The 23794-nt window shown below is 43.0% G+C and overlaps 1 protein-coding gene across 1 annotated transcript; it reads left to right on the top strand.

Moving 5' to 3' along the window:
• Nucleotides 1–6213: 6213 nt before the first annotated feature.
• Nucleotides 6214–23251, top strand: LOC311133781 (ETS domain-containing protein Elk-4-like). Its single transcript, XM_084167339.1, has 6 exons — nucleotides 6214–6452; nucleotides 15449–15663; nucleotides 17070–17807; nucleotides 17962–18210; nucleotides 18880–19005; nucleotides 20019–23251. Exons 2-6 carry the CDS (start codon nucleotides 15457–15459, stop codon nucleotides 20115–20117), a joined length of 1419 nt encoding a protein of 472 aa, XP_084023465.1. The 5' UTR covers nucleotides 6214–6452; nucleotides 15449–15456; the 3' UTR covers nucleotides 20118–23251.
• The last annotated feature ends 543 nt before the right edge of the window (nucleotides 23252–23794 follow it).

Below are 23794 nucleotides of genomic sequence, written 5' to 3'. Positions count from 1 at the left end.
CTTCACCAACTTTTTCTCAATTTCGTCCACACTACTCGCCACCTTTTCCCATCCTCATCCAACCCGCCCCACGCTCTAGTACTGGCAGCCAGTTTTCAATGGAGCCTGTGTTGGTCGTTCAAAGTAAACAATGCTATTATTCCAGTTTGTGGCCACGCCCCCTCTACCTAGCAGGCGGTATCAGCATTCACTATGATTGCCGGACTATGAGCAGACAAACACACAGGGAGTCGAAACTTCACGATTCTAGCAGTGAAATTAAAATGTGCGAGTTCTAGCTTGTGGTTTGGATAATTGTGATGTTTATGATAAAAACGTAATGTTGTTAACATAGTTATGACTATATGCCATTGCAGAGCCAGGGTGAAATTCCCCTTTAATAGACTAATAAGAAAGAGAGTTCCAAAGCTCTCTGCCAATAACAGCACATGTTCAGTTTTCCCCTTCCCATTCAGACCACTCCCAGACAGCCTTAGCTAAATTCTTGCTTGAGAAAAGGCTCTCTGCTAAGAAGCTATTTGTTTCGTTTTTACAATTTTAATCGAAAACAATCACAGTAAGGTACTTACTTAATTCTTACCCAGAAATGATTTGATATTGAGATAAAAATGGCTGCATGGTCCTTTAAGCCAGCAGCATACCACCCTGCATCCCACAGCTAGCTTGCCTCTGAAGCTAAGTAGGGTTGGTCCTGGATGGGAGACCAGATGCTGCTGGAAGTGGTGTTGGAGGGCCAGCAGGAGGCACTTTTTCCTCTGGTCTAAAAAAATTATCCCAATGCCCCAGGGCAGTGATTAGGCATTGCCCTGTGTAGGATGGGACGTTAATTGGTGCCCTGACTCTCTGTGGTCACTAAAGATCCCATGGCACTTATCGTAAGAGTAGGGGTGTTAACCTCGGTGTCCTGGCTAAATTCCCAATCTGGCCCTCATACCATCATGGCCACCTAATCATCCCCAGCTTCCGATTGGCTCATTCCTCTCCTTACCTGGTAAAATAAGGGTTAAAAAACATTATTTTAAATGTTCTGTTCCTCATGAGGGACGATAATGAAAGTTCACAGAATTAACAAGTAAAGGTATACCTACCAATCAGTTAGTGTTTTCAATGAATTATTAAGTGATTAAAACTCGTAATGCTCTTACCAAATCTAATCTACACTATACAGTATATACAAAAGTATGTGGACACCCCTTCAAATTAGTGGATTCGGTTATTTCAGCCAAACCCGTTGCTGACAGGTGTATAAAATCGAGCACACAGTTATGCAATCTCCATAGACAAACATTTGCAGTAGAATGGCCTTACTGAAGAGCTTAGTGACTTTCAACATGGCACCGTCATAGGATGCCACCTTTCCAACAAGTCCGTTTTCAAATGTCTGCCCTGCTAGAGCTGCCCCGGTCAACTGTAAGTGCTGTTATTGTGAAGTGGAAACGTCTAGGAGCAACAACGGCTCAGCAGGGAAGTGGTAGGCCACACAAGCTCACAGAATGGGACCGCCGAGTGCTGAAACGCGTGTCCTTGGTTGCAACATTCACTACCGAACTCCAAACTGCCTCTGGAAGCAATGTCAGCACAAGAACTGTTCGTCTGGAGCTTCATGAAATGGGTTTCCATGGCTGTAGAGCCGCACACAAGCATAAGATCAACATGCGCAATGCCAAGCGTTGGCTGAAGTGGTGTAAAGCTCACCGCCATTGGACTCTGGTGCAGTGGAAACGCGTTCTCTGGAGTGATGAATCACGCTTCACGATCTGGCAGTCCGACGGACGAATCTGGGTTTGGCGGATGCCAGGAGAACACCACCTGCCCCAATGCATAGTGCCAACTGTAAAGTTTGGTGGAGGAGGAATAATGGTCTGGGGCTATTTTTCATGGTTCGGGCTAGGCCCCTTAGTTCCAATGAAGGGAAATCTTAACGCTACAGCATACAATGATATTCTAGATGATTCTGTGCTTCCAACTTTGTGGCAAAAGTTTGGGGAAGGCCCTTTCCTGTTTCAGCATGACAATGCCCCCGTGCACAAAGCGAGGTCCATACAGAAATGGTTTGTTGAGATCGGTGTGGAAAAACTTGACTGGCCTGCATAGATCCCTGACCTCAACCCCATCAAACACCTTTGGGATTAATTGGAACGCTGACTGCGAGCCAGGCCTAATCGCCCAACATCAGTGCCCAACCTCACTAATGCTCTTGTAGCTGAATGGAAGCAAGTCCCTGCAGCAATGTTCCAACATCTAGTGGAAAGCCTTCCCAGAAGAGTGGAGGCTGTTATAGCAGCAAAGGGGGGACCACCTCCATATTGATGCCCATGATTTTGGAATGAGATGTTCGACAAGCAGGTGTCCATGTACTTTTGGTTGTGTATCTGTAACAGAATTACTGCAATTGAATTGGCTACAATGGAAAAGCATAGTAGTTACAAACCACAGTACTGGGTCACCTGTTACTGTCCTCCATTCCACTGGTACACAGTACAGTTATGTTCAGCTCATAACTGTTTTCTTTCTCTTTCTGTGGTCTGGTGGTCAAAGTGTGAAAACAGTCTGGACAACCCCTCCCTCTCTTTCCCTCTCTCTCTTTGCCCCCTTCTCGCTCTCAAGTTAATGTCACCTCTCCCGGCTCTTAATTACACTTCCCCATGATCCCCCTCTCTTCCCATTTACAATAACCAGCATCCTCACCCACTGAGCACCGACCGACACCGGACGTCCATGGACTTCGAAAAGTATTACAACTTTGGTCAGTCCTTGAGTTCAACTTCCACAGATGTTGATTTTGGTCTGGTCCAGACCGGCCTTGATTTGGCCCTAACATAGATGTCCAGGACCAAATCTGAACCAATCATAGATGTCTATGTTTCAAAGTTTGGACAGCACATTAGAGTACAGTACAGTAAAGAAAAGTAGAGGATAGTTCAGTACAGTAAATGTGGTCTTGTTTTTTGGGGCGGAGCTCCCTACATTAATATCCAGTGTGTAGAATAATACCCAAATATGCAGAGGAGGATATTGCATATTTCTACATTTGTGTACTTATTTAGGATACGTCACCATGAAGAGAATGCCATTCATATCCATAATTATGCATTTCTGTGTAGTACTAATCAGGGACCCATGACGTAATTCCGTCACCATAATTATGTTACCGGGTGTAAATCCACTTAACTTACTGTAGTTTAATAACCAAAATAGATTTTTTCAAGCTCAAGGTGTCATGTCATAGCTGACACCCCATTCTTTCTACATCTTTGAATCTTAATTCAGAGCAAATATATAAGAGTTTTTGGAAAATGTTATGTGGTTGGGATAAAAAACTGAGGGAGATTTTACCGTAATTCTGATACCAAACTTTGAATCTGCACAGTTCTTCAAGTAAATGTGTTTTTGTTAAAAATACATATTTTAAATTGTTGTGCATAGAGATGTACGGTTTGTTAAACTTTGAAATCAATGATTTGTTTGGCATACATTTTAAAGTGAAAAGAGTCTCAGCATAATTCCTTACCATGGAATTGCCCTGTAGTTCTAGAACAAAGATTCACAATTATTGGACCTGTGGCTGTGGGTCAGGGTGTTGCACACATTCCATTGAGAGCCATAGATGACATCGGAACAACTTGAAGTGGCTTCCTCTCCTTGTCTCCTTGTCACATTCGTTGTGTAAAGGATCGGACCAAGGTGCAGCGTTGTATGCGTACATAGTCGTTTATTTTAATAAACACAGACAAAATAACAAAATCCAACACACCGTGACGTTCAAGAGGCTACCCATCAAACAAACCCAACAGAAACAAGATCCCACAACTAAGGTAGGCAACATGGCTGCCTAAGTATGATCCCCAATCAGAGACAACGACCGACAGCTGCCTCTGTTTGGGAACCACACCCGGCCAACATAGAAATATATAAATTAGATTTCACACCCTGACCAACTCAACTAGAGATCTCAATGTCAGGGTGTGACACTCCTCTTCTTCTTCTGCATAAGATAGATAACAAGCAACATGGTGGATGCCCTCTGAAAATGTATATTCTATTGCCCAGTTCTTTCATTTCAGAGCAGATGAAAGAAAGGAGACTAGTAGAATAAGCCTCTTTCAACCATTGAGATGCAATCTTAACCTCTGCATGACTGGTACAGCATCTGACAGCCTGTCACTTTAATAAAGGAGAGTGGAGTAATGGCAAAACACTAAACCATCCCTAGATGGTGCTGAATGATTGCCTGGCTACCCAGACTCATTGCTTCGGCCAAACGCTGCGCCCACAAACCGTTTCTTCTCTGCAATGAGTCTGCATTTGACTCCCTGACCATTTCTAGAATGCAAACACATTCTAACTGTTCTGATTGCTCCCAGAAACCAATGGGTTGGGCCAGAGCCAGAACACACGTGGGTAAAGCAGCATCTTGAAAATGTGTCATTGGCTTTACTCTGATTGGTTAGAGACGATCCAATTGCTGATTACTTTGTTTTGTACAACACCCCTCATTTTGACGTCCCCTCAAACGACTTCAACGATGGCAGTCTCAGAGTGAAGTATGCAGTGAATGATAGAGCACCAAGCAGAAGAATTCAGTTTAAATCGTCAGGCAAGCTGAATGAACGTAGTCTATGGTATCTTTTCATTAATGTTGTGGGGGTGTTCTTCAGATTGTCCTGGATTTCACATGAAGATTGCAGAAGGGTTATCACCAGATACTGGTCTATGAATGGTAAAATACAGTATATGTATATATGTATATATAAAATATAGTCTCATCACACTCTGTTGTTTGCAGCCACAGGTGACTTCATGCTTCAGTTCACAGGTTAGTATTTCCCCCTGTAATGGTTGAGGTTTAGATTGGAGAGAGATGGTAGCCCAACTGATCCTAGATCTGTGCCTAACAGCTATTTCTACTCTGTGTGAGTTCTAGACCCATCTTAGTAAAAATCTACAGTCCATCTATAGCTCTCCACAACCCTCTTAGAATTTGAAAAGGTGAACAATTTGTCCACAGATTTGATATACTCCAAACAGTGATTCAATGGTTTCACCAATCTTTAGCAATTGTTCACTCTAGTGTGTGTTTTCTGTCCAGTGCCTGAACCAGTGTCATGTGTGTAGCCTGCATTTTATCTTTCATTGAAAACCTCTGTCTACTCTCCTAGTGCCCTCAATACGGTGAACTGTACAGGTAAAACACACTTACAGACGTACACTAACCATAACATTACTACAGTATCACATTACTTACACAGGTTGGTATTATATTACTACTAGCCTGTGTGTCTCATACAAGTTTCCTTTATTTACATTATGCTTGTTATGAGCAGACAATATACTTTGTTTGGGGCATAGATCATTGTAATCATGAAAAATATCCACTGTGTGGAAATAGCTGAATTTCAGTTCACCACTGCCACTGAATCATCTGATCAATAGAGGTATGACTCTCCAATACCACACCCCAGATGCCTCCACTGTACAGAAAAGGAGGGCTGTTCTGTCCCCATATTTCATAAGATCCATAGGTTTCTGAGCATGATCTATAGGGGCAGCATACAATCCATCTCGACAGTAGACACTGGGTACTCTGTCTCTGGACATTCTTTGCCCTTTGAAAACCTGATTAAAATCTCTATTTTGTGCAAGGCTGCCACCGGGTGGTCAGATGGGGTATTTGTTGAGCAGGTTGTCCTGATTTTATTTTGACTTCTCTGATTTGTTAGTACTGCTCTGAACAGTAATGTCAAAAGCAGAATATGTGACATAAATCAAATTTACACCTGGAAAAAACATATTGACAGACAACACATTCTATAAGCTCTAAATATGCTTCTAGTTGTTTTAGGATAGCCGTCAGAGGTGGGTGGTTGCAGCAACATTTCTCACACTCCACGTCTCCCACGCATGAATGCTTCATGCGAGGCGAGCATCAGAGGCATGACAATAGCGAATCGCTAATTTCTTAGCAAACTTGCCTTTTAAATTGTAACTTGCGAAATGACATTATAATGTAGGCCTACACAATATGATTTGGGGTCAACAGCGACAGTGAACTTATTATTTTAGCTTGCAGCATCGTTGAATATATATATATATATATATATATGTGTGTTTTTTGTCAAGACAGAAACATAACTAGATGAAAGTAAAATTGGTTGGCGTGACGACACTTCAAACCACAGTAGCCACGGCGGTGACAGAAAACAACGCGCATATGGAACGCAAACAAAAAAGGAAGTGATCTCAACATGGTTTTAATTTCCTGTTGTTAAATATTCGCACTGTAGTTTTATCGCCAAAAACGTATACGGCAATTTATAGTTTTTACTTAAAGGACGTAGTTACCCATTTGCTACTCTGCTTGCTGAAGATAGCAAGCTCGTTTTCTGTCATGTTTTGGAGCTTTTATCCACACTTCTGGGCGGCTCAATTTTTAAACGAGCTATACTAGCAAGGTAAGCTACCGACGTACCGTAACTAACGCTAGATAAGTTAGCTAGTTACTATGCTGTAAACCAGCTAGCTAGGTGACAAAGGGTAGGACAATAAATTCTAGTTAGCTAATTGCAATCTGGGTAAATGCATTGTTACGTCCAAAATCTCAGCGTTAGGCTAGCTAACAAGTGGCTGTTTTCGTGCAACTAGATAGCTAGTTAGCGTTGGTTAACGTTACCTAGCTAGCTGTTGGCTACAACATGGCCATTTCACTGAATTTCAAGCTAGTTAATTTAGTTGTTGACATTTTAGCTACTATCACATTTGAACACCATATCTTCGTAGTGCTTTTTGTTATACGATATATTGTTTTGATGGACAAACGACAACTAAAACATCACATTAACCTATATTGCAAGTGACATCTCACTCTTTGTTCTGTGGGTCCTAGCTGTGTGTGTGAGTGCCGTGTCGTCGTTACATAATCTGATAAACTCTGATCATATATATAATCTTGTCTCTTGGCGGCAGCACTTGGAGCCAGTTGGTCCCGTTTTGACCCCTTTTACACAGACAGATTGTGAGTAGGGGGTGTGTCCCTGTCCCAGCTGGGCTGGATGAGTCAAGGCAGATTTACTTTTCATCTAAGCCTCTTACACACGCACAAACACACACGTTAGGTAGGCAGTGTTCAATACACAACCATATGAGACCTGCTTGACTCTTTCAAACCAATTTTTCCTATGCAGAGAGAGAGAGAGTGCAGAGAGCAATCAGTCAGATGTACCACATCAAACTGAGGTAAAATTCGTTTTATATAGTGCATTCGGAAAGTATTCAGACCCCTTGACTTTTTCCACATTTTGCTATGTTACAGCCTTATTCTAAAATTGATTAAATTGTTCCCCCCCCACTCAATCTACACACAATACACCATAATAACAAAGCAAAAACTGTTTTTTAGGAATTCATGCAAATTTATAAAAAATAAAAAACGGAAATATCACATTTACATAAGTATTCAGACCCTTTACTCAGTACTTTGTTGAAGCACCTTTGGCAACAATTACAGCCTCGAGTCTTCTTGGGTATGACGCTACAAGCTTGGCACACCTGTATTTGAGGAGTTTCTCCCAATCTTCTCTGCAGATCCTCTCAAGCTCTGTCAAGGTTGGATGGGGAGCATCACTGCACAGCTATTTTCAAGTCTCTACAGAGATGTTTGATCGGGTTCAAGTCCGGGCTCTGGCTGGGCCACTCAAGGACATTCAGAGGCTTGTCCCGAAGCCACTCCTGCATTGTCTTGGCTGTGTGTTTAGGGTCATTGTCCTGTTGGAAGGTGAACCTTCGCCCCAGTCTGAGGTCAGGAGCGCTCTGGAGCAGGTTTTTTTTCAAGAATCTCTCTGTACTTTGCTCCGTTAATCTTTCCCTTGATCCTGACTAGTCTCCCAGTCCTTGCCGCTAAAAAACATCCCCACAGCATGATGCTGCTGCCACCACCATGCTTCACCGTAGGGATGGTGTCAGGTTTCCTCCAGACGTGGCACTTGGCATTCAGGCTAAAGATTTCAATCTTGGTTTCATCAGACCAGAGAATCTTGTTTCTCATGGTCAGAGAGTCTTTCGGTGTCTTTTGGCAAACTCCAAGCAGGCTGTCATGTGCCTTTTACTGAGGAGTGGCTTCCGTCTGGTCACTCTACCATAAGTGGTGGTGGTTCCAAACTTCTTCCATTTAAGAATGATGGAGGCCTCTGTGTTCTTGGGGACCTTCAATGCTGCAAAAAAAAAGTGGTACCCTAGATCTGTGCCTCAACACAATCCTGTCTCGGAGCTCTACGGACAATTCCTTCGACCTCATGGCTTAGTTTTTGCTCTGACATGCACTGTCAAATGTGGGAGCTTATATAAACAGGTGTGTGCCTTTCCAAATCATGTCCAATCAATTGAATTTACCACAGGTGGACTCCAATCAAGTTGTAGAAACATCTCAAGGATGATCAATGGAAACAGGGTGCACCTGAGCTCAATTCTGAGTCTCATAGCAAAGGGTCTGAATACTTATGTAAATAGGGTATTTCTGTTCTTTTATTTTTAATACATTTGCAAACATTTCTTTAAAACCTGTTTTCACTTTGTCATTATGGGGAATTGTTTGTAAATTGATGGGGGAAAAAAATGTATATAAATATATATATATATATATATATATATATATATATACTGCTCAAAAAAATAAAGGGAACACTTAAACAACACAATGTAACTCAAAGTCAATCACACTTCTGTGAAATCAAACTGTCCACTTAGGAAGCAACACTGATTGACAATACATTTCACATGCTGTTGTGCAAATGGAATAGACAACAGGTGGAAATTATAGGCAATTAGCAAGACACACCCAATAAAGGACTGGTTTTGCAGGTTGTGACCACAGACCACTTCTCAGTTCCTATGCTTCCTGGCTGATGTTTTGGTCACTTTTGAATGCTGGCGGTGCTTTCATTCTAGTGGTAGCATGAGACGGAGTCTACAACCCACACAAGTGGCTCAAGTACTGCAGCTCATCCAGGATGGCACATCAATGCGAGCTGTGGCAAGAAGGTTTGCTGTGTCTGTCAGCGTAGTGTCCAGAGCATGGAGGCGCTACCAGGAGACAGACCAGTACATCAGGAGACGTGGAGGAGGCCGTAGGAGGGCAACAACCCAGCAGCTGGACTGCTACCTCCGCCTTTGTGCAAGGAGGAGCAGGAGGAGCACTGCCAGAGCCCTGCAAAATGACCTCCAGCAGGCCACAAATGTGCATGTGTCTGCTCAAACGGTCAGAAACAGGCTCCATGAGGGTGGTATGAGGGCCCGACGTCCACAGGTGGGGGTTGTGCTTACAGCCCAACACCGTGCAGGACGTTTGGCATTTGCCAGAGAACACCAAGATTGGCAAATTCGCCACTGGCGCCCTGTACTCTTCACAGATGAAAGCAGGTTCACGCTGAGCACGTGACAGACGTGACAGAGTCTGGAGACGCCGTGGAGAATGTTCTGCTGCCTGCAACATCCTCCAGCATGACCGGTTTGGCGGTGGGTCAGTCATGGTGTGGGGTGGCATTTCTTTGGGGGGCCGCACAGCCCTCCATGTGCTCGCCAGAGGTAGCCTGACTGCCATTAGGTACCGAGATGAGATCCTCAGACCCCTTGTGAGACCATATGCTGGTGCGGTTGGCCCTGGGTTCCTCCTAATGCAAGACAATGCTAGACCTCATGTGGCTGGAGTGTGTCAGCAGTTCCTGCAAGAGGAAGGCATTGATGCTATGGACTGGCCCGTCCGTTCCCCAGATCTGAATCCAATCGAGCACATCTGGGACATCATGTCTCGCTCCATCCACCAACGCCACGTTGCACCACAACCTGTCCAGGAGTTGGCGGATGCTTTAGTCCAGGTCTGGGAGGAGATCCCTCAGGAGACCATCCGCCACCTCATCAGGAGCATGCCCAGGCGTTGTAGGGAGGTCATACAGGCACGTGGAGGCCACACACACTACTGAGCCTAATTTTGACTTGTTTTAAGGACATTACATCAAAGTTGGATAAGCCTGTAGTGTGGTTTACCACTTTAATTTTGAGGGTGACTCCAAATCCAGACCTCCATGGGTTGATACATTTGATTTCCATTGATAATTTTTGTGTGATTTTGTTGTCAGCACATTCAACTATGTAAAGAAAAAAGTATTTAATAAGATTATTTCATTCATTCAGATCTAGGATGTGTTATTTTAGTGTTCCCTTTATTTTTTTGAGCAGTGTATATATATTTAATCAAGTTTAGAATAAGGCTGTAACGTAACAAAACGTGGAAAAAGGGAAGGGGTCTGAATACTTTCAGAATATACTGTATATTCTGAATCGGGGGAGGATGGACATAAATACACAGCTTTTTGTATTTTATTAGAATTGTATTAGTATTTTTTCAGCTTTCAATCTTCAATAGCTTTTACACAAAGCGTGCCATGACTACAGAATGAGCCCCAAAACATGCTTTGATTTATTGATTTAGATTAGATAACTGAAATCTTAAAAATACATTTGTCATGCCTACTAAATGGAATTCAAGTAATTGAACCGACGTTGGTCAATTAGTTGTTTAATAATCGAGGGGGGGGGGGGAATAATTATGGGTAATCGCTCAGCACTGACAGCCGCTCATCTCTGTAATGCACCGCCCCTATTACACTCCTTTCACGCAAAATTTCAGCAGGTGTAGTTCACTCCACCAAAAAATTATCAATAACAATAAACCTTAAAGGGATGGTCCAGCCTATTTAGGTTTAGGTAAAATATTATTGTCCTCATAGGCCAGTAGTGACACCTCCCATTGTCAGCTTGGAGAGATGCGTGTGCAGGCTGTTTTACGGACATGACATCACGCATTGATACTGACCCAAATATGTTTGATTTCAGTATGGAGTGTGTTTTAGATATCCATGTAGAATTAATTAATTCATATAAGCTATTGAAGATTAAAAGCCACAAAAAAAAGCAGTGGATTTTTGTCCATCCTCCCCTCATTCAGAATATATTATTTTCATAGTCATGGCATGCTTTGTATAAGAGCTATTCACAATTCCTGACATTTGATCCTAGTAAAAATTCCCTGTCTTAGGTCAGTTAGGATCACCACTTTATTTTAAGAATGTGAAATGTCAGAATAATAGTAGCGAGAATGATGTATTTCAGCTTTTATTTCTTTCATCACATTCCCAGTGGGTCAGAAGTTTACATACACTCAATTTAATATTTGGTAGCACTGCCTTTAAATTGTTTAACTTGGGTCAAACGTTTCGGGTAGCCTTCCACAATAAGTTGGGTGAATTTTGGCCAATTCCTCCTGACAGAGCTGGTGTAACTGAGTCAGGTTTGTAGGCCTCCGTGCTCGCACACGCTTTTTCAGTTCTGCCCACACATTTTCTATAGGATTGTGGTCAGGGCTTTGTGATGGCCGCTCCAATACCTTGACTTTGTTGTCCTTAAGCCATTTTGCCACAACTTTGGAAGTATGCTTGGGGTCATTGTCCATTTGGAAGATCCATTTGCGACCAAGCTTTAACTTCCTGACTGATGTCTTGAGATGTTGCTTCAATATATCCACATAATTTTCCTTCCTCATGATTCCATCTATTTTGTGAAGTGCACCAGTCCCTCCTGCAGCAAAGCACCCCCACAGCATGGGGCGGCGCACAATAGGCCCAGCGTCGTCCAGGGTAGGGGAGGGAATGGCCGGCAGGGATGTAGCTCAGTTGGTAGAGCATGGCGTTTGCAACGCCAGGGTTGTGGGTTCGATTCCCACGGGGGGCCAGTATGAAAAATGTATGCACTCACTAACTGTAAGTCGCTCTGGATAAGAGCGTCTACTAAATGACTAAAATGTAAAATGTAATGATGCTGCCACCCCCGGGCTTCACGGTTGGGATGGTGTTCTTCGGCTTGCAAGCCTTCCCCTTTTTCCTCCAAACATAAGGATGGTCATAATGGCCAAACAGTTCTATTTTTGTTTCATCAGACCAGTGGACATTTCTCCAAAAAGTACGATCTTTGTCCCCATATGCATTTGCAAACTGTAAACTGCCTTTTTTTATGGCGATTTTGGAGCTGCGTAGTCCCATGGTGTTTATACTTGCGTACTATTGTTTGTACAGATGACCGTGGTACCTTCAGGCGTTTGGAAATTGCTCCCAAGGATGAACCAGACTTGTGGAGGTCTACAATTTTTTGGCTGATTTCTTTTGATTTTCCCATGATGTCAAGCAAAGAGGCACTGAGTTTGAAGGTAGGCCTTGAAATACATCCACAGGTACACCTCCAATTGACTCAAATGATGTCAATTAGCCTATCAGAAGCTTCTAAAGCCATGACATCCTTTTTTGGAATTTTCCAAGCTGTTTAAAGGCACAGTCAACTTTAGTGTATGTAAACTTCTGACCCACTGGAATTGTGATACAGTGAATTATAAGTGAAATAATCTGTCTGTAAACAATTGTTACAAAAATTACTTGTGTCATGCACAAAGTAGATGTCCTAACCGACTTGCCAAAACTATAGTTTGTTAACAAGAAATTTGTGGAGTGGTTGAAAAACTAGTTTTAATGGCTCCAACCTAAGTGTATGTAAACTTCCGAATTCAACTGTATGTAAGGCTTAATAGCTTACTTTGATGTTTAGGGTATTTATTTACATTTACATTTTAGTCATTTAGCAGACGCTCTTATCCAGAGCATACATTTTCATACTGGCCCCCCGTGGGAAACGAACCCACAACCCTGGCGTTGTAAGTGCCATGCTCTACCAACTGAGCTACATTTAGTGTAATTTTCTTGTTTAGCATTCATACTCAACCAACTGAAGTCAGTTTTTAGCTTTACTAGCCTATTTACCTTTTGTCATTTTAAAAACGAATGCTGTTCCTCAGTTTGAAAACAACCCAAGTCTTGTTTATGGCCCTATCCTTGTTGTATTTAAAGATCTAAAGGGACAGGATAGGTGTGGGCTCCACCTAGCCATTTAATGGGCCTGGACTGGAGTAAAATCTGCCTTATTTCCTCCATACGCCAGGCTCATACAGCAGAGCTCTCCTCTGAGCCCCTCTGTGTGTGTTCTCTCACTGCCGAGTTATATAGCACGAAGCTCCCTGCTCCTTTGTTGTTGTCCATGAAGTGTTGCATGATGGGGGTTATTCAGAGTTATATGAAAGGCAGTTTTTTCCCCTGCACCCCCTCTAGTCCAAACAACACCAATGTCCCCTGCAGCTTTACAATTTAGAAATATGTTTCTGTCTCTCTCACGGCCTTATGAATGAATGTACAGCATTTCTACAGACCAGGTGAAAAGGTTTTTAAAACATATTTTCTTCATGACGATATGCCTGACCAAGGAGCTGGGCTGATCATCAAATCATCTTACATTTTAGTCATTTAGCAGACACTCTTATCCAGAGCGACTTACAGTTAGTGAGTGCATACATTATTTTATTTTTCATACTGGCCCCCCGTGGGAATTGAACCCACAACCCTGGCGTTGCAAACGCCATGCTCTACCAACTGAGCTACATCCCTGCCGGCCATTCCCTCCCCTACCCTGGACGACGCAGGGCCAGTTATGCGCCGCCCCATGGGTCTCCCGAGCCTGGATTCGAGCCAGGATCTCTAGTGGCACAGCTAGCGCTGCGATGCAGTTCCTTAGACCACTGCACCACTCAGGAGGCTTGAATTCCAAACAATAACTCATTATTAGGTAATCAAGATTAGCAAATGCTGCAACTGAAATTGACATCTTATAGTGCCAGTCTTATTTTTTGCCTTAGCATTGTTGAGTGCAGAAAAAGGCAGATACTCTAGGCTTGTTGACTGAGGCTGTAGATTCTGAATGGGGGACTTTACAACGCTATGAGTAGGAGCAGTTCACCAGTTTGATAAGGGCGATTCCAGCATTATGGACATTACAATTGCATGCAAAATCACAACTTTAATGTCTCACAGAATTAAAATATAGGCTAAATTAAACTTTTAATGTGTGTGTCTATGGTACCCCGTGGGGGGAGTGTATACCTCAAAAAGCAGACTGTTAAATAGTGGCATGTTGAAGAAATAAAGAAAATAAGAAGCGTTATGGATGGTACATGACATGAACAAGCTTTTTGGGGAGATTGAACATAAAAGCAAACGTCTGAGGTTGTAAGTCTCGGGTCAAAACAGTCATTTTGAAGGAAATGCTTGGCTGAACACAAAAACAAATATTTTTAATATTGTCATTTCCATTATTACTTTAGAGACCATTATGGATGTTACGGAGTCTGAAATAGACATTCAAATCTGAAAGATTTCTTGATAAAAATCTGCCACAACACATTTGTTAGCATTTGGAATGTTTAAAAAATGTCAGCAAAAGGCATAGTGCCTTAGGATTGCGTAATTACAGGTAACCTGAAAAGTATACAAGGCCAGGCACCACACCCTGAAAGGTATTTTTTTAATCTTTATATATATATATATATATATATATATCAAAATTAGCCCCTACCAGGTGAATGTAGACACAAAAATATCATATTTTTGGGTATTGCAATTTTTCTGAAATATTGTAACCAAATATGCAAATGAGACCATATGCATGTGCCTATACTGCCAATCCACTTTTCTGGACACCGGATGAAGTCAGTATATTTTGAAGGGCTTTCATTTTAAACTATTCATAGATTATCTAAAATACAGTACTGTCATGTATGAGAAATGCATTTCAGCATATATTTTTCAAGATAATCTTACCTAGAACACAATTTTCGAGATATCAAAAATTGCTTCAGTAAAAGTCTAAAGGATACATCTTGGAACAAGCACACAAAATCTGGTGAATGCACAAGTCTCTGAAGCTACGATTTGATAAATCAATATTAATCACATTCACAACTGTTATCGATTGTTACGGATATCATCATGCTGAAAAAGGGTTTTGACAATGAAAAGAAAGGACCCATTTATTGACCATATAAAACCTTTATGAAAGTTAGCTTTACAGAGAAAGTTTAAATAATCCAATGTAAGGTGCATGTTTTACAAAAGTTTTTCTAAAAAACTTTATGGATTATACATTGCCTGTCCCAGTCAGCCCCCTATATTTACAAGACTGTAGAACATGCAAACAAAACAAGGCACTCAATTTGCTCTGTATTGCTTCATTAACATCTCATCTTCCTCACTAACACTGGGGGAAGGTGTGAGTGGAAAAACAAGCAGTTTCTAAAAGCAATGAAATATGATTGACTGAAAGCCTTATTTGAGATTTGGCCTCCTACACTGTAATATAAAAAAATCATGCAATTCCTGCTTTAACTGGTAAAATAATGTCTGAACTCCAACATTTGGAAATTATTAACTTTATTTTTACATGCTCAGGTTGACTTTAGCATTGAATCACTGCCTTTTGGTGACACTGCATGTCTGGTCTGTCATCCCCTTTCTCTCTCTCTCTGTAGCGGGGAGCATGGACAGCTCCGTGACCCTGTGGCAGTTCCTTCTCCAGCTCCTATTGGACCCCACCAATGATCAGCTGATCTGCTGGACCAATGAGGAGGGCGAGTTCAAGCTGCTGCAGGCGGAGGAGGTAGCCAAGCTGTGGGGCACCAGGAAGAACAAACCCAGCATGAACTATGACAAGCTCAGCAGAGCCCTGAGATACTACTACGACAAGGTACACACACATGCATGCATAGACCCCTATAAAATCTGTAGTCTTTTTTGCCCAATTCCATTTAGTTTTTTCCCCAAATTCTGTTTTCTCCGTTTTTGTTTTTCAGGGTTTCTGATTTGTCCAAGATTTCTTCAGGTTTTCGCTCTCAAAATCCGTTTTTAGTAGAAAAAAGAAAATAGGATGTTCTAAGTCCACAACAATGCTTAAACAACATCAGCAGACCACTTTTGAGGTCTGGGAAAAACCTAAGACGTTTTCATTTTTTTTATTTGTATAGATACCCTTTAATTCAAGTGCACACCAGCAAATGCACACCGTGTGGCTCAGTTGGTAGAGCATGGTGCTTGCAACGCCAGGGTTGTGGGTTCGATTCCCACAGGGGACCAGTATGAAAATGTATGCACTCATTACTGTAAGTCGCTCTGGATAAGAGCGTCTGCTAAATGACAAAAATGTAAATGTAAGAGACTTGTTTGGCTAGCGCTGTTTATGTAGTGCACATGTGATTGCAGAGTTTGCTAAACAAATACCCACTGGAATGATGAAAATAATCATGATATAATTCTGCCAGGTAGGCATAGGCTACTTTGTAGTTAACATTTAATTGAGAAGGTTTTTTGGAAAGCCTTCCCATCTATCAGAATACACGAAGTGGGAGACAAACGTGCACCAAGACGGGCATTCCCGCGTTACCTCTTCAGAGAGTTGAAGGAAAGTAACAATCACTGATGAATTTTGTCCTATGATAATCTTGGGCAAGTTAATACATTTTGAAATAAGTTCAATACATTTTTTTTATATTGTTGAATTCCATTTTGTCTGGATTCCGTGATCCCATCCGCGTTCTCCGCATCACAGATTTTATAGGGCCCTACACACACACACACACATACACACACACACACACACACAGCATGAATTACAACAAACTCAGCAGAATACTAATACTATGACAAGGTACACACACACACACTCCCACACAACGCATTAACTTTGACAAGGAGCCCCTTGATGAGACTTGTTGAAAATGAGTGCAGGGTTTAGTTTAATGCTGGGCTGGGTAGAGCTATGGCCAGGGAAGTTTCTGTTATGCCCTCCTGTGATGTCACCACACCACCCAGTCTCTCAAGAGTACTGCTGGGTTCATGTGTTGCTGTGTGTCTTGTCCACTCTGCCTGTGGTTTAGCCTAAAGACAGCCTGCCTCTGTCAGTGGGTGGGGTGGTGAGCTGTGTTTAGTTTGGGACAGACAGGAAGAATGGAACAGTCCCACGCAGTGGTTACTCTGTGGGCTGTTTTTGGAAGAGGGAGAGGGGGGAGGAGAGGAAAGAGAGAGTAGAGTGTCTGTCTTGTGTACATCTTTTTCCACATAGCGTAACATTTCTCGCTCTCCCCTACTCTCTTCTAGAACATAATTAAGAAGGTGAACGGGCAGAAGTTTGTGTACCGTTTCGTCTCCTACCCAGACATCCTGAAAGGGGATGCCTCTGCTCGGCTGGAGGGGGAGGGGGGTGCAGGGGGTAGCCTGCCGCTGTCCGAGAGGGGGGACAACACCTCCCAAGATGGTGAACGTGGGGACAGGGGTGAAGGTATGACAGCAACACAGGGGTCCAGTACTAAGCCGTCCAGCCGTAATGACTACATCCACTCTGGCCTGTACACCTCCTTCACCCTCACGTCGCTGCAAAATGGACGCCAGCTCTTCAAGTCCATCAAGATGGAGAACCCTGCAGACAAGATGGCCGACAGGAAGTCCAATACCCAGGCTCAAGACCCGCCCTCTCAGCAGCCAATGCTGTCGCCGTCAGTTATCAAGTTTGGGACCACCCCTCCCAAGAGAAGCCCTCCCCCTCCTCTGGTTACCATAGAAACACCTAATCCGCCATTGTGCTCTCTCCAAGTCCCGCCTCCCATGGGTGATGTCGTGATGACACACTCCGTCCTCCTGCCTCAGGCTGTGTGTGCGTTTGAGCAAGCCAAGCCCATGGAATCCTCGAGTCCTAGAATCCTGAATAGTTTCAGCCTATCAGAGTTGCCCTCTCGGAGCCCCTCCCCCACTATGGTGCCTGATTCCACCCAGGAGCTTGTGATTGACAGCGACATCGAGTCCATCTCCTCCCAGCCCACAGAGACGCAGATACAGGGGGTAAGGAAAACACACACACACACACAACCTACTGCGACATGGAGACCATCTCCTTACAGTCCACAGAGATGCAGATTACTCAACATGAAGATGGATTTAGCATTCCTGTTTTTGCTTTCTGTGATTCAACTGCTTTCCCCTCCCCATCTCTCAGGTGCAGAGTTCTGGCCAAGTGTCAGGTGGTGAGGCGTGTGTAGAGAACAGGGACAAGGGAGGGAATAGGGAGATGAGTTTGTCTCCGTTGTGTGTAAGTGCCCATATCACAGGGGGCAAGGCCCGCAAGCCTCCTAAAGTCCTGGAGCTGTCCACTCCTACACTGGTGGTCACCACCTCTGACCTCTCACCTATGAACCTCTACAGCCCCTCCCTACCTACCGCCTCTCTCACACCAGCACTGCTACAGGTGAGACACACACACGTTCATTTTTACGCAATCTTATACACTCCACACTCACTCAGAATTATTGTTTGAGATGTGTTCTTGATTAGGAGAAGAGACATTTACAATTCGGGACGAGGCTAAGTGAAATGTAAACACAGTTCATTGCTAATTTTCCCCCAGCAGATGGCAGCAGTGTTGTAGTTTTATTGAACACCCATTCTCCCAGTCTGAACAGAGTTACCATGACAATTACTATTTTCATTCATTTGGCCTGTCAATGGGATGTTGACTGTTTGACCACATGACCATGTGTTCCTGTTGTGATTGTAAGATTAGATCGACCTGACAATGGTCTCATTATTCTCTCAGATTCTCCCTCTATAGTTTAACATCTGTGTTACTTTGGTCATGAGACAGCACTGTTTGAGCCAGCCCCAGGCCAGCTTCTCCTCTGGGTTGACTTTGCCTTGGCCTGCTGGGAAACCATCAAAGCCTCCATTATGGATACAGAAGAGCACATCTTTTTTCTTCTGGTCTTTATCAAGTCTGCACGAATACTTGCACTTAAAGCTGGAATTCCAGTTTTGAGAACAATTTTGTGCCATAATTTGAGATATTCCCAAATGACTATTTATGTGTCCAAATCTGTTGCTGACTAGCTCCTTGTGTGTTTTGTGTGTGTATTTACAGACACCCACTCTGTTGCTGACCCCCAGTCCCCTTCTATCTAACATCCACTTCTGGAGCACGCTCAGCCCGGTGGCTCCCCTCAGCCCTGCCACCCGGCGCCAGCAGGGAGCACACACCCTGTTCCAGGTCAGAACACACCCCCTCTCTCATCACTCTATCCCACTCATCCATGTCTCAGGGAACCCTTCAATCTCCACTGCACTTCATTGTCTTTCTCTTATTCCTCTTTCTGTCCTTGTCCTCTCTGTCAGTTCCTGCTCTAGCCTGTTCTGTGTTTCAGTGGGTATTTCTCAATATGCATACTACTGTGCTCCGAGCATGGAACGGTAATCGGCGTACGAGTCCAAATCAAAGTATACGAAAGGAGCACGGATGGCTGTTCTCATATGCATACTTTGTTTGTACACATTTCTAAGTATTAATCGATTCAAGCTTCAATTGAAATATTCCCAGGATTGTTGGCGTAATAAGACGAGCCAAGTAAAAAACGACTCAATATTTCTTGAAAACAATGGCGGCTGGTTTTGAGCTGAAGTGAGAGAAAATTAACTCCGACTTCAGAATGAAAAGTTGCCCAACCACATCTCGTGTTGCCTTGATACATTAAAAATAAATACGTACTGTGTTAATTTTGGCATGTTTAACTGCCTAGAATATCCACTGTAGTGTGCGTAGACCGCAGGCTAACTGACAGAATTGGTAGTTAACGTTGGCTATCTACATTACCTTTCATTACAACATTCGTTTTAGGTCGTTTTTTACATGTAAAACTAGCTGGCTGGCTAGATTAATACGTTTCACAAATAGCTGGCTGATAATTATGAAGTTACATGCTTGCATTTGCTTTATGTAGTTATCTTGTTTCGTCTGTATTGGTCAAAGGTAATGCAGTAGCAGGGGAGTGCGCAGTGCTTCTCAAAATGTTAATTTTTATGCATTCTCCTCACTCGAGAACGTCCTCGGAGAACGAAGGAGGAGCATGAGTGTAGAGCACGGTAGTATGCATATTGAGAAACACCCTGTGTTTCTACTCCATACTGTGTCTTCTGTTTCTGTCCTCTATTCTATGGACCCAAATTCTGCTCTTTATTTGAAGCGGTACTGTGTTCTCATGTGTTCTCTTATGTGTTCTCTTCCAGTTCCCCTCGGTGCTCACCCCTCATTTCCATATACCCACACACAGCCTGGATGGGACCAACACCCCCGGACCCCTCACCCCAGACCCTCATAAGACATAAGAGACCTTACCCTTGGAACCTGTGGAGCCCCCAGACACTCAGATGCCCTACTTCTGCTCCCCCCGCACCCCCCAAACAGACACAAGACATGGGGGGGGGGGGGGGGGGGACGACAGCTCCCCTAAAGAGGGCTTAGCCAGACTTTTTAGAATTGCCATGGTAACGGGTGCTGCAAAGTTCACGGATTGGATGCTGAGCAGTCATAAAATGAGCATCTCTACCTGGAACAGCCAATTGTGTCTCCACTCTGAGACCAATGGGATTACAGATTTAAAAAAAAAAAATGTAATATGTGAACCTTCATCTTATTTCCTTGTTCTATTCTGTTTGATGCTGTGTTGTCAATTCCAACTCAGTTTTTAGATGTTTTTATGGATCATTTTCCTGTTATTTGTTGTATGTTTTAAACCAGGGGTCTCCAACAGGTCGATCACTAGCTACCAGTAGCTCGCAGACCACATATGAGTAGCTCGCCAAACAATTCTGAAAGTACATGCATTGACATTATCCCACCCCTGGTTAGCCACTATTGGCTTAAAAAGCCAAACCTAACACAATATCTGCCAATTAATTTCCAGCAATATTGCTCCTTTTCTGTCTGTGTGGTACGGGCGTTTGTCTATTACTCCGTGTGTAGCCAGTAGTGATGGGTCCTCAGTGCAGGAACAATATAATGAGGAGAGAGCGTCATTAAGTCTTACTTTTTGCGGGGGGCAGGCCATCTAATAATATAGTCAAAAAAAATAAATGGAACTCACATTTCACAATCTGATAAGCAACGTTTTAGGATTTAAATGATGGTTTTAGGTCAATTTCTAAGCATTACTGAGCGAAGAGTCGTTTGGGAGCTAAATTAACGGCTATTTCAGGTGAACGGCGCCAAATGATCCGGCTCACAGAAAAGACTCGGAATGTCCATCACTAGTAGGCAGTTGATGTGATAACCGTCTTGTGGGTTGACAGAAATACTTTCCCCAAAACCTTCTCAGTTAAATGTTAACTGCAAAATAGGCTTACCTGGCAGAAGTATATCATGAGTAAGTATAGCATTTGTATCGATTAATTGTTATTTGCAAAGTTTGCTATGAAATGAGCAGCAGCACTACAGAACCCTCGCTAGACTGGCACATTAGCCGGCACACTAGATGCGCAATTAAAGGGCCAGATGCGCAATTAAAAAAGGGGAATTACACTCAAATCTAAATTCTTCCAGACCTAAAACAAATTGTCTTCTGCTGTGATTTAAGCGTTGCATGGATTCAGAACATCCTATTTCGTTGTTTCTCTATGAACAAGTGTAATTTTGAGTGACAAACAAAATAATCTAAAACCAGGAAAAATGTAACTGAGAAAACGGAATTTGGGAAAATATGAAACCGAATTTGGGGAAAATGTTTTGGTTTTATAGGGGCCCTAGAGTTTTTTATTTAACATTATTTTACCAGGTATATTGACAGAAAACAGTACTCTTGTACACTAAAGATCTGCAGAAGAGTTGCAGGAAAAAAATGATTAGCTCTCATGCAACAAAATAAAGTTGGAGACTCCCTCAGATGGGAAATGCTTCAACTGACCTCTCCGCTTGCCAACACCAACTCTACCCTTACCATAACCCTCATCTGAAAGTTTACCCTCACGTAAACTGACAGAGAAAATGACAGAGAAAATAGTGATGTGAACTTCATGCTAGTATATATGAAGCAGTGTGAGGTCTGTCAGAAACATGTCCCTGCTCTCTGAAGTGTGTAACTGTTTCCATAATAGATTAATTCCTTACTGTAATACCCTCAGACCAGTAGGGAGGCCACATCAGAACAGAACCAAACCACCTCACACCCACCATTTATACTAGAGACAAACAGGCATATGTGACCTATGGGTTTGTAATGCTTGAATTTGTGTGAAAAAGCCCCTATCCCTCTGTGGGTCAATTTATGAGAAGCCATAACCCTTACCTTTACCCCAACCTTAAACCTAGCCTTAACCATATTCCAAACCCTAACCTACAAACTAAATCTAAACAAACCTGTGGCCTCAGGTAGGACAATGGACCGATTTATTATCACCTCCTTTGACAAATAGCCACTAACCTTGTGGAGATTGAGCAAATAAGGATCCTCACCCTAAACTAACCCTAAGGCTGTGCACTTCTGTTGATGTAAAGCCATAAGGAAAACATTAAATGTGTGAAGGAAAATCACATCTTGACTCCGAAGATAGAATTGATAAGTGAGGAGTACTTTCGCTGGCGCTAGTGTTGGATGGCAGGTTGTCCCTCTAACCTGCAGCGTTGCTCCATAAGACTCAGTCATGCTAATGTGGTGCCTTAACCCCAAGCCCAAGCCAAACATGAAGAGGAGGAACAACCATCCCTCCTCTCTCCACCGTATCCTACTCCCCTCTGCCCTGGTCTCCAGTGCCTATACGCTCTCCCTGGGAGGCAACTTCAACAGAGCACTAACCGTATTTGGTTTATAAAGTGAATTGAATACATAATGTAAGTATTATAGATTTCTACCGGTCCTTTACTCGTCTGTCTTATGTCTTTCTTCTCCCAGGTGTGGGTAAAATGACCCTTGCCTTGACATGGCCAGTGAATAGCCTGGGTGGTGCCAGTGTTTCTGCTTTGCAAACATGTCACCTTGCTAAGACTGTTTGGGAATGGCAATGATGTGGCACAGTTGAAGGTAGAAGCAGGCTACTGTCAGAATACCCACACAGGGTGTTCACAAAGCCTGTCACAATAATGTTTTGTTACTTATTCTCATGACATTGTAATGTGACTTAACATTTACATTTTGGTTTGTATGATTCATGTTAGTCATTTAGCAGACGCTCTTATCCAGAGCGATTTACAGTCATACTGGCCCCCCCGTGGGAATCGAACCCACAACCCTGGCGTTGCAAGCGCCATGCTCTACCAACAGATTTGCTTAGGTATTATGATTTGAATGACAGTCATCCTAAATATGGAATATCTTCACCCACATTTGCAAGTCCTGTGAATGAGGAACATCATTAAGTTTTAATGTACCACAAATCATTTCTAGGGAGATTCTGCTAATCTCAATTTTTCACAAGAACTAAAACATGTACAGTACACATGTGTATGATTTATCAGTACACCATCAAAACTGTCTTAATCCCTCTCTTTGTGTCTATTTTATATGCTTATGAGGTGTCATACAATCATATGACAGAGAAAATAGTGATGTGAACTTCAGCTGACATGTATTTTCAATTAATTCCATCTACTCCTCCCCTATCACCCATCACCCTAACATTCTGAATTGTAATCTGTGTTTTTGTTACATGGCCAGATGCGAGGCTCCATGCTGTTCTGTAGTCTGTTTTTAATGCTGATGTCTGTGGATTTTACACAGATTTCTACTGACTATTTGAGCATCATTTACATTACATTTACATTTTAGTCATTTAGCAGACGCTCTTATCCAGAGCGACTTACAGTTAGTGAATACATATTTTTTTTATACTGGCCCCCCGTGGGAATCGAACCCACAACCCTGGCGTTGCAAACGCCATGCTCTATCAACTGAGCTACATCCCTGCCGGCCATTCCCTCCCCTACCCTGGACGACGCTGGCCCAATTGTGCGCCGCCCATGAGTCTCCCGGTCGCGGCCGGCGGCGACAGAGCCTGGAAGGAGCATCGAAGCC

This window comes from Coregonus lavaretus (assembly GCF_964263955.1).
Source record: "Coregonus lavaretus genome assembly, chromosome: 8".
In the NCBI taxonomy this organism is placed as follows: domain Eukaryota; kingdom Metazoa; phylum Chordata; class Actinopteri; order Salmoniformes; family Salmonidae; genus Coregonus; species Coregonus lavaretus.
The sequence above is the reverse complement of the archived record's forward strand: the minus strand, read 5'-3'. Positions and strand labels throughout refer to the sequence as shown.

Excerpts from the sequence above, each read along its gene's own strand:
- LOC311133781 (XM_084167339.1), top strand. The coding sequence starts at position 15,457 with ATGGACAGCTCCGTGACCCTGTGGCAGTTCCTTCTCCAGCTCCTATTG. Across the intron at positions 15,664-17,069 it reads TGAGATACTACTACGACAAG|AACATAATTAAGAAGGTGAA; the intron begins GTACACACACAT and ends ACTCTCTTCTAG. Across the intron at positions 17,808-17,961 it reads CAGAGACGCAGATACAGGGG|GTGCAGAGTTCTGGCCAAGT; the intron begins GTAAGGAAAACA and ends CCCATCTCTCAG.